The 15,356-nt window shown below is 54.5% G+C and overlaps 1 protein-coding gene across 1 annotated transcript in view; it reads left to right on the forward strand.

The window, feature by feature from the left end:
• Positions 1–8,651: 8,651 nt before the first annotated feature.
• NOC2L (NOC2 like nucleolar associated transcriptional repressor) overlaps positions 8,652–15,356 on the forward strand; it is a 43,014-nt gene continuing 36,309 nt past the window's right edge. Inside the window, exons 1-8 of the mRNA XM_035344684.1 lie at positions 8,652–8,731; positions 8,823–8,969; positions 9,502–9,673; positions 10,122–10,244; positions 10,864–10,984; positions 11,844–11,934; positions 13,190–13,268; positions 14,811–14,921. Of these exons, the coding sequence (XP_035200575.1) occupies positions 8,712–8,731; positions 8,823–8,969; positions 9,502–9,673; positions 10,122–10,244; positions 10,864–10,984; positions 11,844–11,934; positions 13,190–13,268; positions 14,811–14,921 (864 nt within the window). The 5' untranslated portion in view covers positions 8,652–8,711. The remainder of the gene's footprint in view (positions 8,732–8,822; positions 8,970–9,501; positions 9,674–10,121; positions 10,245–10,863; positions 10,985–11,843; positions 11,935–13,189; positions 13,269–14,810; positions 14,922–15,356) is intronic.

Here is a 15,356-nt window from a genome sequence, read left to right on the forward strand (position 1 = left end):
AAACCACTCGAGACAGCGAACGCGACCACAAGTAAGAACCAGGGAACGCCGTGATCCCAAATGCAGGAGGGGTGTTACCACAGCCCTCTGAGCGGTGCTTGACCTCTTCCTGCCTCCAGAAGATGCCAGGAGGTTTGCAATGCCTTCAGAAGGTAAGCCCAAAGAGCTGCCCAAAAACAATTCAGGAGGACAAGGCGGAGGGCAAAGGCAATCGCAGCACAGAGCTGCACAGCCCCAGCAACAGAACCCTGCGGATTTGGGGTTCAGTTCTCTCTTTTTTATATTTCAAGCCTCTTTTTGGACAAAGGCTGAGCTTTGCTTTACGGGAACAGGGAACACGCGCTTTAACATGCTGGTCTCACTCCCCCCTCCTGTCCTCTAACCGTGCACATCCAACCCCAAGGCTGCTCTGGGCCATCCTGCCGCAGCGCCGCAGCTCCGGTCCCAGTGGGCAGCGGGGGCAAAGCAGAGCCCCGAGCCCCCCTGCACCATCCCTGGCTGATGTTGTCCTTCCAGCACTTGGCCCTGGGCTTCAGGCAGTGCTCGCTTGATGGGAAGGATGGGACAGACAGACAGCAAAGGACAGGGACACTGAGCGGGTGGCCGGGACCCGATGCAGAGCTCAGCCTGCGCGCACGCCTCTGGGCACGCGGGGAGCAGCAGCGGGAGCTTGCTGAGCTCTCAGCAAACAAAAAAAATGCCTAAACAAGGGCATTTATTTGTGCAAAGATGTGTTTTTTTTTTTTCTCCTTTCCGTGCCGTGAGCATCTAGGCTCCTGCCTGCGTTTCAAAAGGCATTTGGCTGCCTCCCTGCCAGCGGCACCCAAAGGCGAGCCGGGGGAGTGAGGAGGGAACAAGAGAGCAGCAGGAGGGAGCCGGGGGAGGCGGCAGGAGAAAAAGGCAGCTGGGAGGAAGAAAGCCAGCATGCTGTGCTCATCGCCTGCCCCCGCATCCCTGCGGCGAGAGAATCCCCTCCGCCTCCCTGCTCCCCGCGACACCTCCACGTCGCCAGCCGCGCTCAGCCTAAAAATAGCAGCCCACCACGCTGTGCCTGCTCAGCCACGAAAGCAGCCATCTATTCATTTTTAAATAGCAGTTGTATCATGTACTAGAGTCTGGGGGAGGGAAAAAGATGAATAAACAGCTTTTCCGAGCAGGAGAGAGGCCTGCGATGCCCTCTTCTCCTCGCATCATCAGCGCGATATGAGATTCCCCGTCGCAGTGACGGCGAGGAGGATTCATGGGCACACAAGGAATGCTTCCCAGCAGCGAGAGCAGGTTGCTGCTGTGCCCTTGGAAGGGAAGAAGATCCCAAGCGTTAACTGGCCTTCTCCTCCCAAGCCCCTCAGCTGAGCTCTCAGAAAGCTGCGACGTCCCCGGGACACCCCATTTGTGCCAGGTAACGCGTGTGGACGCCGCGGCGAGAGGTTCCTGCACGAAGGCACCTTAGCATCTCTCCAGGCTCAGCAGCTCCCTTCCCAGACCTGGTTTAGAGGCAGAGAACAGACGTTGCTTCTCCTTTATTCCCCTGCCTAGCTGCAAGCCTGATTCTCTGTGCAATACCCCACCGAGCACACTGCTCCCCGTCGCTTCGGCAGTGGTGCCCCAGCTGTAACCAAGAGCCCCCCCCCGAGCACTGCTAGGGCACCAGGCAGGAGAGGAGAGGTGTGCAGGGAGCTGGGGTTGCTGCTCGGCGTGCTGGCAGGCTTGTGAGGACGCTGTGCCTCCCCGGGACAAGCTGGAGGGCAGTACACGAGGCGGCTCCAGCAGCGGGGAGAGAGGGCACGGCGGGCTGAAGGTTACCGTGATGCCGCTGCATCTCCAGCTCCAGCCATCAGATGCATTTCCAAGGAGGGTCGGAAGTCCTGGGCTCTCTTCCCAGCCCTGCCACTGAGTCATTGCATGACTTTGGGCAAGTACAAACGCAGAGAGTGACAAGGGGGACGTTATCTTTCCCTGCAGTGAGCCTCCGAAGAGCTCAGTGAAGCCCCACCGGTGCCCCCCTCGCCCCTGCTGCCCCGTGCAGCGCCAGCAACAAAGCGACCAAGCAGGGAGCAGCACCCAAGGGAGATCCCACCCCAGCCACCCCACTGCCACCGGGATCCCAAGAGCATCCCCAGCCCACGGGACAGTCCCTCCCTTAGGATTTGCACAGGGAAACAGCTCCTGCAGAGCCTCCCCCCTCCTGGCTGCGTGCATCAGCGCACACAGAGGTGAATCACGACGACAAACCCTAGGAGGCTGATTTGCTGTGCTAGGGGGGCCCTCGAAAAAGAAGCCCTTCACCTAAGGGCACCGCACAGGCTCACAGCTGCGTTTTAAATGCCAGAAAAACACCAGCCACGACCACCTTACATGATAAAAGCACCGAGCTCTGCAGGGTTACCGAAGCAGGCAGGCTGGCAGCTGATGCCCCGCTCCATGCGTTGTGCCCCGCAGGCACCGTGGGGAAGGGTCCCCATCCCAAAACGTGGAGACCACTGGCATGGGTCTGGTTTAAGGCTTGCAGTGGGCACAGAGCCCCTGTCCCCCTCCCCAGCACTCCCTCTGCTCCGAAATGACGCGTTCCCATCAGAGCTCTTCTGCTTTAACCAGCCAGAACATAACCAGTGGGGGGGGAAAGGGAGAGGACACCCTGCTGCTGCTCCCTCCCCGAGCTCCCAGCCCCGCCGGCAGCATTAAACGTTCCTCATTTCCTCCTAAAACCTCGTTCCCAGGAAATGAAGGGCTACGAGCCCGGCGAAGATATAATTAACGGCGAACGGCGCCTGGACCACGAGAGACAGTGAGGCAGTGTCCAGGGCTCCAGCGGGGGGAAGGAAACACAAGCCCACTTTTGTGGAGCACGCGGCAGCCTGGGCGCACGTGTAACGCAGCGGCTGGAACGGATGCGGTGGCTGACTTGTAATAACTCCTGGGTTATGACAAAATTAAAAAAAAAATAAATGAAATAAAATAAGAAAAAGGCGTTTGTTTGGCTCCTACGCGACAGAGCGTGGCCGTGCATAACGGCTCCGTTAATTAATGCAAATGATGCCTGCCCAAAGGGAGGCCTGTTCTCTTCGCACAAATAAAAAATAACATATTTTGCCGAGAGTGAAAAGAAGCGTGCTGAGCAATAGACAGGGAACAGAGCATCCTCCCGGGAGAAGCTCGGGGGCTGCCCTTTCCCCAGGAAGGCCCTGCAGAAAGGCTTTTTGTTGGTGGCCCTGGATGGGGAGTTTGTGTCCGCCGGGCCATGAGGAGACATCCTGTGCAGCTGGCCGGGTGCTGGGGACAAGGTGCCGTACCCTCCTCTACGGCATGATATTCCCCAAGGCCTGAGGCGCTTTATGCCCAGATCCATCCCTCCCACGTGTGCCCTGTCCCTGCTTTCCCAGTGCCTCCTTGCTGGGAACCCAGCCCCACAGCCCTGCTTTGGGGCATGCACTGCAAGGCTCGCCCTGCGCCAGAGCAAGGGCACGGACCCTGGGGAGGAAGGAGCTGGCGGCGGGGTCAAAAGGAGAGAATTGCTGCTTCTGAGTGCATTCTCCTCTCCCCTACACCATCCCTGGGAATTATTACTTGTAGCCCCTCCGAGAGGGCTCCCAGGCTGTTCCCAGCAGCAGCCTCCTGCATGCAAGGAGCCCAGGCACCCAGCGCACGGTGAAGCTCAGGGAAAGAGCCCAGGGACCCCCACAAGGGGGCACGGGGAACCCCTGGGTGCGCACAGCATCGCAGGCAGCTTCTTCTTTCCCACCCCCCGGAGCAGGGAGAGGATGTGCTCCTGTGCTCCCGGGGACTGCTCCTTCCCTTCAGCAGTCATAAGACACGACCAGCTGAGCCGGCAGTAACAATAGCTGCTGTTGTGCTGCCGCAAAGTAAGAGCACCACGGGGGCACGGACCAGCACCCAGACATCTAGCTGGGAACGCTGCCGGCCTGCCTGCAAATTTTCCCCTTCCTCGGGGCTTTGTGGAGGTCCCGTTAGGCGTAGGGCTCCTCCGCGCTGAGCCAGCCCTTTTGGTGAATCCCGTCCGTGGCTCTGAAGCCTCTGAAGAGAGGCTGTAAGATGACTAGCAGTATTTTTGCATCAGTAATCCTCCTGCAGCAGGCATCTCTGAGACGCCGGGGCTGTTTTCGCAAGCTACAGCAGACGGACTTCACCTGCCCTTCCGCCTCCAACCTGGGTATCCCAAAATTTCCTGCTCCTTTCCCAGGTCCTGGCGCTGCTGATTACAGAATAGAACTGCATGCCCACCTCCCCCGCTCCCTTCTCTGCAACAAACACAACCGAAGCGGGTTGGAAACCCTCCAGACATTATCTACCCAGGGCTGAGACACAAAGCAGGCACTAAATCTGGGCGCTTGTCCCCCAAAAGAGCCGTCCCGTTCCAGACAGAGAACCCCGTGCCCTCAGTTCGAAATTCACTCCGTCCTCCCCCCGCCTGCACCCCGGGACCCCGAGCAGACACCAGGAACGCGCAGCAGCTCGCGTTCAGCCCCTTTACCCACGGTTATTGGGGTGCCCAGCCCAGCAGAGCCCACGTTACGATGGAGAGGCAGCAGAGGGCCCTGACGGCTCAGCACCAGCTGCTCCGAGCTGCGGATCCAGCCACCGCCATGGCCAATTTACGGCAGTAAATACCTATAAAATAAACCCATACACAGGTCAGGACTGCAACTACTGATGGAAATACGACCTAACAGGGCAAGGAGCTGGCCTTCCCGGCACCAGCTCTGCCTCGGGACTGGCAGTCGGGAAGCTGGCGGGTTCAGGTAGCCAGACCGAGGGCTCGGATGCCTCGTGCCCCTCTCCCAGCTCCCGATGAGCACCGTGGAGGGCAGGAGCACGGCCAGAACGCACGGCTGTGATCAGCTGCAAGGACAGACAGCCGCTCTGAGCACGCACACCAATCCCAATCCCTTCACCCTCCCCTCCTCTCCCTCCGGGGCTGGCTGTGGCACCCGCTGTGGGCACACACACACACACGTCCACCTCCTGTCCCCCCAGACCCTCCCGCCGTGGATCCTGCGAGCGGCGGAACAAATCTGCTGAGAGCCAGCCTGCAGGGGCACCACCGGCAGCGCTGAGTCTGCAGGGCTGAGAATCCTCACTAGGGTGTTTTTTTTTTTTTTTTTTTTTTTTTAATGAATTAGGCATAACTGCCACGCACTGAATCCTCCTGTCTAGACATCTGCAGAGAAGTGACAAGCTGCCAGAGAGGATGGGGAGCCTTGGCAAGGGGGTGGGGAGGGCAGGGGAGAAGCGCACACGATTGCCAGCTCTCCAGCACAGGCAGAGCGCTGGCTTCAGGCAAAGAAGGGCGTTCAGCACATTGACCTAGTCAGTGCCTTTCAGCAGCTCAGTGGGCTGTAATCAATAGGTTCTGGTGCACACGCAAGGCTGGAGGTCTCCTCTCATTGAAGCTTCTCTTCCCATTTCTCCCGGGGTGTTTTGTCTGGGAACGCAGCACATAGTTGCGCCCGCTTCCCCCCAGCTCATCCTCAGAAGTGAATTTGCTCAGAGAAGGGGGTGCAAGGCAGAACCTCAGCACCAGGACATTCCCATACCCCAAAGAGAAAGGTTTTTAGCCCAGCTCGCCTAGTGCCTACCTGGGCAAACACCCTTCTCATGCACAGGCAGCAACTCTTCCTGCAGACAGCTTCCCCTGCAGCCTTCGCCTTCGGCATCTCGCAGAGAGGGGATCACAGCAGCTCCAAGCAGGACCGCACGGTCTGTGGACGTAGGGGCGTCCGTGCTAACATTGGGGTCACACCAGGTAATTGGGTGTGAGGGCCGGGACCTGAACAGTTTTGGCTTCCCACGCTGGGAAGAAACAAGAAATGGAAAGCAAATTGTAAAGGTGCCTCGAGATGCAAAATGTGCAGGTCTCCAGCTGCAGCGAGGCCAGGCAGCAGTTCCTACAGCCTAAAGTACCCCAAAAACGAAGCAAAATCTAAGCAAAATCTAAGCCCTTTGCTTCCACCAAGGGCTGGAAACGTCCTGATTGCCCCTTCCTAGCATCCCTCAGCAGAAAAGGGAGAGAAGCTACCATCAGGTCAGGTGCTGTATCGCGGCCCAAGCAGGGTCACACCTCCACACGTGGGCACGGAGCAAGTCTCCAGGCAGCAAAGAGCACTAATTAACAGCTGCTTAAGCACCACCCAGCGGCGTGGTACTGCTGACCTCCCCTGGGAGGCACATCTCCGTCCCCACCTCGTGTTTTTCAGGCAGGTGAGCGGAGACAAGACCGGAGCTCGGGGCACCTGCAGGCAGCCCTCTGGAGCCCTCGTGTCCTTGCCACTCGTGTGAGAGGGATGCAAAATGCTTCCTCCTGGGCAGGTGTTTGTGGAACTGAGGATGTTCGGCCTAAAGCAGGGCTGGAGAGAGATGGAAGCAGGGTGGGGATGCAGGAGAGGCCAGGAGACCGGCCGTCATGGGTGAGGAGCCATCTCTGACTGAACCAGGTCTGCTCTGAGGTAGAGACCAGGGAAATCCCCCCAAAAAAAACCACTTGCTTGGGAAGCTGTGAAGGACCGGCCATCACGCAGGGTCCCAGACGCTGGGAACCGGAGCCGAAGAAGCTCAAGCTCCTGCCCGTGAGGGGTCGCATCCTGCAGGCAGGCAGCGGGGCCTGCGGGCCGGACACAAAGGGGGAGGCCTGCCCTGCCTCTGGGGCTGGAGACAAAGCGACGGGACCCGAGAAAATACAGAAACCAGAGCTCAGACTTCAGCCAGGCTGTGTGATTTGGGGGCTGCTGGGCCTGCAGTGCACCGAAGCGAGACCAGAAGAGGAGCCCAGCAGATCTGTGGCCTTCAGAGCCCCGGGCTGGTGCTGAGGGGAGCAAGGATGGAGGGCACGAGGTGGGCTGGGAAGAGAGGTTTCTTTGCCCACCGAGCTGCCCTTGGCAGGCAGAAGGGACAACAAGGGACCTTCCTTGTAGCCCCAGGCACGAAGGAGTGACTCCACTCAGATCCTGGACTACCAAGTCAAGAGGCTGGGCTACGGCCACCCCTGCCAGCTCCCGCTTTGCTCTGAACTGGGTGCTGCCTGCTTGGTGAGCTCTCAGGAAGGAAATTCACATCTTTACACCCAACACACCCACAACACTGCCCCGTTGAACGCATCGCCACCAGATGCTCCCGGATCAGGAGGGAAAGAAAGCTCCACGGAGGTGACCGCTCGGTTGTAGCGCCCCTAACCACGAGACCTTCGTGCCCCGGTGGCACACCGGGGCCAGGGCGCCTGCAGCACCTCCACGTCCCCGTCCTTGTCCAGCAGCACAAGTTCTCCTCCACACATCCTTCTTGTCTGATAGCATAAGTGACGGCCGGGATTACTTTTAAGAAAACCCTACCTGAGCTCAAAAGAATTGAAATAGCAGATAACCTTTCCGCATGGGGTCTCTGCAGCATGGAGGAACCAGCATCTGAAGGCACGTGAGGTTGCCTACAACACCTCGCCTTCCAACAGCCATCGTTCCTGAAAGCAGCGCTGTGATACCCGCTGGGGCCTGAGCCCCTTCTAATTGGGATCGTAACGGACCCAAACGCTGCCACAAACCTGTCGGGAGGTCCCCATCCTTCCTCCCCCCCACCCCAGCTCCCTCCAGCCGATGGTTCTGCTCACCTCCACCAGCCGCCGGCACCCTCCCGGTGCTCCCGGGATCCCCACGGTGCTGAATCACCCCGGGAGCACCCTGCCTCCTCTCAGGGACTCCCCCGGGACTGTGTCCCCGGTGAACCCCGCTGATGGTGGTTACAGAGACCCCAAAAAAGCCAGGTCACCGCTTGTGCCCCTTCCTGACCCCGAACACTACCGGGGAGATGCCGAATCCCTGCCCGGGACCGAGCAGCGGTTGCCCCAGGCCCGGGGATGCCGTAGCAGGGAGGACGGCTCCTGCCGCTCACCGCAGAGGCCAAGAGGGAAAAAATAAATAATCGCCAAACCCGACGCCTCCTCCCGTTCCCCCGAGGTACCAGGCTTCTCCCCGTGCCCTTCACCTCCCCGTGATGAGAGGCCGGTGGGTTACCGGGAGCACAACCGGGATGGCTGCTCAGGAGCGGGGGGGCACACCGGATTACCCCTAGCTCCCATCCGCACCGCCGCCGGTTCCCCGGGGGCCGCTGCGGGCTGGGCACGGAGCCACCACCACCGCCGCCAGGGCCCGGGGGGGCTCCCCCCATACCCCGACCGGTCCCGGTGCGGGGGAGCAGGGCCGGTCCCGGTGCTCCCCACTGCCCCCGGTGCTACTCACGGCTCCCGGTCCGGCCCCGCCGCGCTCCCGGTGCCGGTGCCCGGTGCTGCGGGCTCCGCTCTGCCCGCGCCGGCCCCGCGCCGGGGCGGGGCTGGGGGCGGGGCTGGGGGCAGGGCTCGGCGCCGGGCTGCGGAGGGACCGGGAGGGGGCTCCGCCCGCGGTGGGCGTGGCTGAGACGTGATGGGTGGGGCCAATACATTAGTGGGCGTGGTCAAGACGTTAGTGGGCCTGGCTCCGCGCTGAGTCAACCGAGTCCGCGCTTAGTGGGCGTGGCTTTGCTGATAGTGGGCGTGGCTCCGCCTTTAGTGGGCGTGGCTCCGTTCCTAGCGGGATGGCTCCGCTCTTAGTGGGCGTGGCTCCGCCATCAGTGGGCGGGGCTCCGCCTTCATCAGGGTGACTCCGGGCCTCGGCAGGCTTTAGCCCCGCCCCGCCCCGCGGCATTCTGGGAGCGGAAGCGGCGCGGCCGGCAGCATGGCGGGCACTGGGCCGAGGTGAGCAGCGGGGGGGGGCCGGGACGGGCCCGGTCCGGGGCCTCCCCCACCCCCTCCCCCCCCCTTTAACCCCTTCCCTCCCGGCCCGCAGGAGCCTGGCGGAGCTGAGCGTGGACGAGTTCCTCACGGCCGGCTTCGAGTCGGAGCCCGACGGCGACGAGGAGCAGGAGGAGGAGGAGGCGGCGGCGAGGCCGAAGCCGAAGCAGAGGGAGCGGGCCCGGCCTCAGGCGGCCGCCAGGTGGGGGCCGGGTTGCGGGGCCTAGCTCGGGCCTTGTTGGTCCAGAAGCCAAAATAAATGGAAAATGTGTCGGGGGGATTTACTGAGGCCCTGCCATCAGGCTTCTCACGTGGGATAGCATTCTGTGTTCTACCGAATTAAATATCAACGCTTCAATGCTTTTTATTTTAAAAAATTGCACAAATAACCCTGAGAAAATAAAAAGCTTGACTTTTTCTTTCATAAGCTGCTCTTCAGGCCCTCTGGCCAGCACCTCCATCTGTCCAGCACAGCCTCCTCCTTTGCCATGAGGTCCAGCTGTTCTTAGTCCTCAATTAAACTTCAACTTTCTTTAATCCCCCAATAAAATACTCTTTAGCAAGCCCTCCAGAAGGGGTATTAGAAGTGTTCCAGGAGGGGAGCCCAGCCCTGGTAAGCCCATTGCCATTCCCATTAGTCCCAGGTGCACCTGGTTGCCCCCAGGTTGATTGCTTCCAGCCCCAGCAGAAGCTTGAGCAGTGAATTTAATGCCTGTTAATTCTTGTCTTAACAGGAAGAAGGGGAAGGCTTCTGAGCACAAAGACCAGCTCTCCCGGCTGAAAGAAAAAGATCCTGAGTTTTACAAGTTTTTGGAAGAAAACGACCGCACTCTGCTGAACTTTGATGCCTCAGACAGCTCTGATGAGGATGATGAGAGGTTGCATGTGCCACCTGATACGCTGGAGGTACCAGGCATTAATTTAGATGGCTGGAATTATTTCAGCTGAAATCAATCAAATACATGTTGAGTTTTTGAGTGTAATCAAAAGTCAGCTGTGGGCTTGAACTGAGCATGAGGAGTCTTTGAAAGCAGAGCCTCAAAGCCGATCTTCCCTGTGGCTTTGAATTTGTATGTGCTTTCCCACTGAGAGTTTGTTTTCCTGTAAGCAACATGCTTTCTCCTTTGTGACTTAAATTACTGCACGTTGTATTCATGTAGCAAAGCTGTAGGCCTTGAGTACCTCTTCTTGGAACTTGTTGTAACCTTAATTTTGCTTTACACAAAATGCTGCTAACAGCCTTAATAACAGTTGCTGCAGCCTGCTTTCCTCTTCAGCAGCCACTCAGCAAAAGAGCCAGGGCCAGAAAACAAGTTTGTAAGCATTTACTTGGTCTTCATAAAAACTTTTCTAGGAAGCAAGTGATGAAGATGAAGACGACGAAGATGAGAAAGAACGTAAACCAGGCAAGCGTAAGAAAGCTGATACCATTCCTGTGAGCTTGAAGATGGTTGAAGAATGGAAGAAATCTGCAGAGGTGAGCAGGGAGCTAGGATACAAGGCACTGGAGTGTTCTCCTTTAATATTCTTCTGCATGTCACCACCTCTAAAAGCCCACCGTTCGTTTTGTTTGGTTTTTCACAAGTACGGAGAAGATGGTGACAGCCCTGCTCATAGATGTCTTGTGATTTCAATGTGATTTGTCTGTGATTTTTGCTTGGGCTGCAAGGTTACTCTGACTCTATCAGAGGGGGGAAGCTAGAGAAACTGGAGCACTTCGGAAATAGGCAGAATGATTAATTCTTGTTCACTGCCTTGCAAACCATTGTGTCTGTGACAGTTCCAAGAACTTTTTTGAAGTCCCATTTTGAGCAGTGATAAAATAGCTTGCTGCCTCCAGGAGAGGGAGGGAAAGGTCAGACTGGATAATTGCTTGCAGCTAAGTCTCTGCTTCTCATCCCCCAACCAATTAAATGTCCTAGAAACCTATTTTAGAGCAAGTGAAGGCCACTAGCATTTGTTAACTGTCTTCACACCTTTCTTCACGTGAAAGGATGGAGCTATTTTTGCAGCCAAACTTACAGTAATTCCAATACTCCTGTCCTGGCAGAGTGCTTCGGAGTTTGACTATTGCTTGTCATTTGTTCTTTCCCCAGAGACGGCTAACACCAAGACTCTTCCATGAAATCACTCAAGCATTCAAAGCAGCTGTAGCAACTACCAAAGGAGATAACGGTGGGGCTGACCCTAGCAAGTATCAAGTCATTGATGCTGCAGGTGAGTTGATTGCCATACTTCTGTGTGAAGTGTACCCATGCCTCATTTTTGGGGGGGGGGGGGAGTTTAGCTTTAGAAAATAATAAGTACTGGCAGGAGTTAACGAAGTGTGTGGAAGGGTAAGCTTCACTTCAGTAGCTTCATGTTCAGTGTGGGATTACATCTCTTCTTGTGTCCCAACCCGTAGGTATTCTGGTCAGCAGGAAACCATAGGGCTTGCAGACTGCTGAGGAAGTGATCCTTATATTTTTGCATAGTAGCACTAGACAGAATTCTTTAGCTGCCAGACTTGTCAGTGTTACTGCTGTATTCCATACAAAGCTGGGGCACTCAACCACCTGCCATTCGTCAGACTTCTTAGAAGTTCGAGCAAACTACTGTTTAAATCCTCACATTGAAGTTCTTTGGACAACTTTTGCTGCTGCTTCTTGCTGTTGCCTCTTAGAACTAATTTTACTGAGCTGTTTAGTCTCTTTACCCCATAGCATTCTCTAATCTATGTGACCCTATAAAAAGTACCTATGTGACCCTTTAAAAAGTACCTTTAAACCCTGTAATGTTTTGGGGCAGCGTGGTGGTAGTATAGACCACTAGTGAAGGGTCAGGCTGCTTTTGTGCCTCGTGCTCTTCATGTGGAGAGCAGGGAAGGCTCCTGTGCCATAAGGCTGTCAGTTACAGCCTTGCTGTTTGAGTGTAGGAATTCTAGGGCAAGGCAAACTGTTTTCCAGAAGCTTGGGGAAACTCCGTAGTTCTGCTGGCTTCAGCTCCTTAGAGAGCTCTTCTCAGGTTAGCTGAGAATCCAGGGATATGTAGGAAGTCACTTCCAAATGCTTTTTTGACTTTTTTTTTTTTTAAACAGTGTTCAATGCCCTTGTGTCCTTCTGTGTCCGGGACCTCTTCAACTGCCTGCAAGATCTGCTGCTTATAAAAGCCCCGAAGAACAAACAAAAGTAAGTCTGAGGAGAGCTGAGAACTGCTGGTGAGAGAAAGCTGGCAGGACTTTTTCAGAACTGCAGCCTGGCTTTGAGGCTGGAAAAAGATGGTAATTCTTCCAAACAATTTTAAAGTTGCCTGAGTATATTCAGAGGCTTCTTAGCCGGGTTCGTTCTTCACCAAGTGTCCTCTCTACCATTAGATTCCAGCTGCTTACAGAGAACCCAGGTTTAACAGGAGGGTACCTGGAACTGCATGTGTTTGTATTGAAGAGCAGTGTTAAGGCATTTTGGAGAGAAAGGGGCCAACCCTTTTACATTCAGTGTAGGCAGAGTGTTGCAAGTCTGTGACTTAATCCAGTGCTAGCAGTTGTATTAACCCTAGAGGCTAGGCATTTGAGGGTTGGGTTGTTCACTGTTAGAACATAGAATGGAAAAGAGCACGCAGTGGGGCAAAGAGTTGTGCAATTCATCTACTTTTTCCAGAATGGCAACATATGTTCCATGCCTCTATCATACTTGATGGAAGTACCTGTCCTGGGTAAGTCCCACTGGAGCAGCCTTACATAGCTGTGAGTCCCAGCTGCAGTTTGATCTGGACACTGTTTTGCTACTGGTTTCATAACCTGAGCCCTCCAGTTTTCCCAGTGTTGAGCAGAGTGAGAATTGAATCAGGCAGAAGTGTTTCAGCTCCAAGGTTAAGTTTTGGTGGCAGTCCTTTTTCCCTTCTGTATTGTGGATGGATGGGAAGGGTGAGCTAAAAATCTGTACTCCCTCCTGTCCGTAGGGCCCAGTCGGAGAAGTAAACTCCAGTTCTTCCTTTCTGCTGCACAAGCCTGGCTGGTGTAGGCTGTGTTTGAATTTTGGGATGGCTGAAGGCCACTACCTCATAAGTGCAATGTCAAAAGCTTGGAAGAAACTGATCCCAGAAATAGTCTTTGTTGCTACAAGACTCTTTTCGGGCAGTGGCTGCAGAATGATCAGAAGATATTATTGTGAGGGATGCAGGGACACTCCACCAGATTTCCTGGCTGTTGTTAGTTTCCCTGAACCGGTTTGAGACCTGGATACCTGGCTGGGAAGCTGAACGCTGCCTTGAATCAAATTTTGTAATGGTGTGAGAAGTACTTCCCTGTGTCAAAATCATTACCTTTTATTTTTGCTTTTGTAAAGTTGTTTTTACTCGTTGGCAATACTAAGGAAGTGAAGTTGCTGTCTGCTGAAGCATTAATTTTATTTTACAAAGCTAAACTCAACTCTTGTTCACTTCCAGAATGGTCCTCCCTTCCAGCAGCCCAATTTGGAGCAAGCTGCGACTGGACATAAGAATGTACCTGACCTGTATTATCCAAGTAAGAAATATCAGCATGTTTGTGTTCTCAGGGTTAATCTATGCATCAGTGGGCTTATTGTTTATGAATTTATTTGCTGAGATTATTTGTGCCCACCGCAGTCCCAGTGGATCTTGGAGTTTTGAGCACTTGTGACCTGTGAGTCTGCACATGTCTGTTTTTTGGAAGCTTTTGGTCGAACAAATAGCATGGAGCTCCGTAGAATAACTGGTTGAAAATAGCTGGCTTGTAAAGAAGGGCTAGTTAAATGTTCTGACAAGTCTTTGCCTTAATTTGTCTGCCCAAATAAATAGTGTCCGTGTAGTTTGCAGTGCTGTGCTCCAGCATTGTAAATTTCGAATCCATTTTTTGGAATTACGATCGTCCCATTTCTTGTAATAAATGTGAAGGTGAAAAGCTGTGCTCTCTGGCACATCTAACATCCCCAAGTATGGGACATAAAAATACAAAACTAACAGTATCACTGAAATATCCTTCAGAAACGGGGGGAAGGGAGCATAAGGGGGGGGATGCTGATGCCTTTTTGCTGTGAGGTAATGATGGCAGAATGACTTGGCAGAAACAGCATTTTGATCGGTGGAGCTTTTTCCTGAAGCTGTGGTGCTTCTTCCTCACAGCAGAACTAAAGACTGCGGAGGAAAAGGAAAAGCTGGCAGTCCAGTCATGGAAATAATTCCTGGTCCTGTGCTTGTTTCTGAGTGTCCTCATGCTTCGTGACGGGGTTTTTCTAGCATAGTAGTTTCTGAAAAGCGTTTTGTTTTTGTTGTGTGAGGGACTTTGCAGGAGACTTGTTCGCTGCAGAGTCCTTGCAGTGCAAGGAGGAGAATGAGGAAGAAAATGAAGCTAGAAAAACGTCTCTGCTTACAGCAATTGGGATTTCAGGCAAGAGTGGATATTGCATCGTGCAGAACTTCTTTAAAATTGAAACGACTTTGAGCTTAACAAATTAGAAAGTACAAAATTCTATGCTTGGGTTTGGCTGCAGGTGAACTGAGCTGAACAACCCAGAGATACTGAGATGATGTTCTGACCTCTTTCTTGAGCTCGAGTTCACCTCTAGCTACCCGGTAGCATTTCTGCTTCCCATTAAAAAAATCTGGTGAAGCACTGGAAGTCACCAGGCGGCTCAGATGGTCTGCTTCCAAGCAAGCTGTGTGTAGACTGAGAGTGTCTTCATCATGCCTTGGCCATCTGTGGTGAGATGACAATGGCAGCGGTGTCGTGCTGTCTGTAGGAAGCTGTAAGCTTTATGTAGATGGAGTTGTTGCTGTACATCCATGTAAGGCTTTAAGTGATGAACTCAGGTGCCGGTGGCCTGAGCTCCTGTTTGCTGAGATGATCTTTCAGAGGAATTATTTAACCTCTCGTGGACCTGCTCCATTTGTAATACAGCTTGGGTTTTTTTGGGCTTCCTGCTAGGCTGTTCTTCCAGTCCTTTGGAACACAGGAACACAATTACTTGAGAACAGCAAAATACAAATGCTAAATGGTAAAGGAAGATGTGACAAGGACTATACTAACGAGGATTTTTTTTTCCTGTAGCTCCTGTCCTGTTTAACAGAAGCCTCTGTTGGAGCAGCAGTCCTTCAGCATGTCAATGCCATAGTGCCTTATTACCTGACCTTTCCAAAGCAGTGCCGTATACTTCTCAAGGTAAGGCCATGTGCTCTGGTACTTCATTTAGCTCTCAAGTACTTTCTTTACCCCTCCAAATGAGCCTCTCACGGTATTTGGACTGGATCCCATAACAGTCCAGTCTCTCGGACTCTTCCCTTGCTTTTCTTCTGGTCCCAGAAGGGACTCGTGCTCCTCCTCTGGGTTTGTGAGTGCTGTGGAGCTCTTTCAGGGAAAGATGAGTGAGCGCAGTGCTGTGTGTGCACTTAGTGCTAGTCCCTACGCGGAGGGACGTGGGGGTGTTCTGGGGAAGCTGTCTGCTTCCCTGCTGCAGATGGAGTGCTTGCTGCCTGTGTGCCGGGTCTGTGTGTCTGTGACAGCATTTCACTCGAGAGCTGTGGGTGGAATATTTTTGCAGAAACTTAGTCACAACTGCTGAGTGCTTAAGAACAACAGTGGAGGCGGAAAAGAGCG

The sequence above is a fragment of the Oxyura jamaicensis genome, chromosome 21 (genome assembly GCF_011077185.1).
Source record: "Oxyura jamaicensis isolate SHBP4307 breed ruddy duck chromosome 21, BPBGC_Ojam_1.0, whole genome shotgun sequence".
Classification (NCBI taxonomy): Eukaryota; Metazoa; Chordata; class Aves; order Anseriformes; family Anatidae; genus Oxyura; species Oxyura jamaicensis.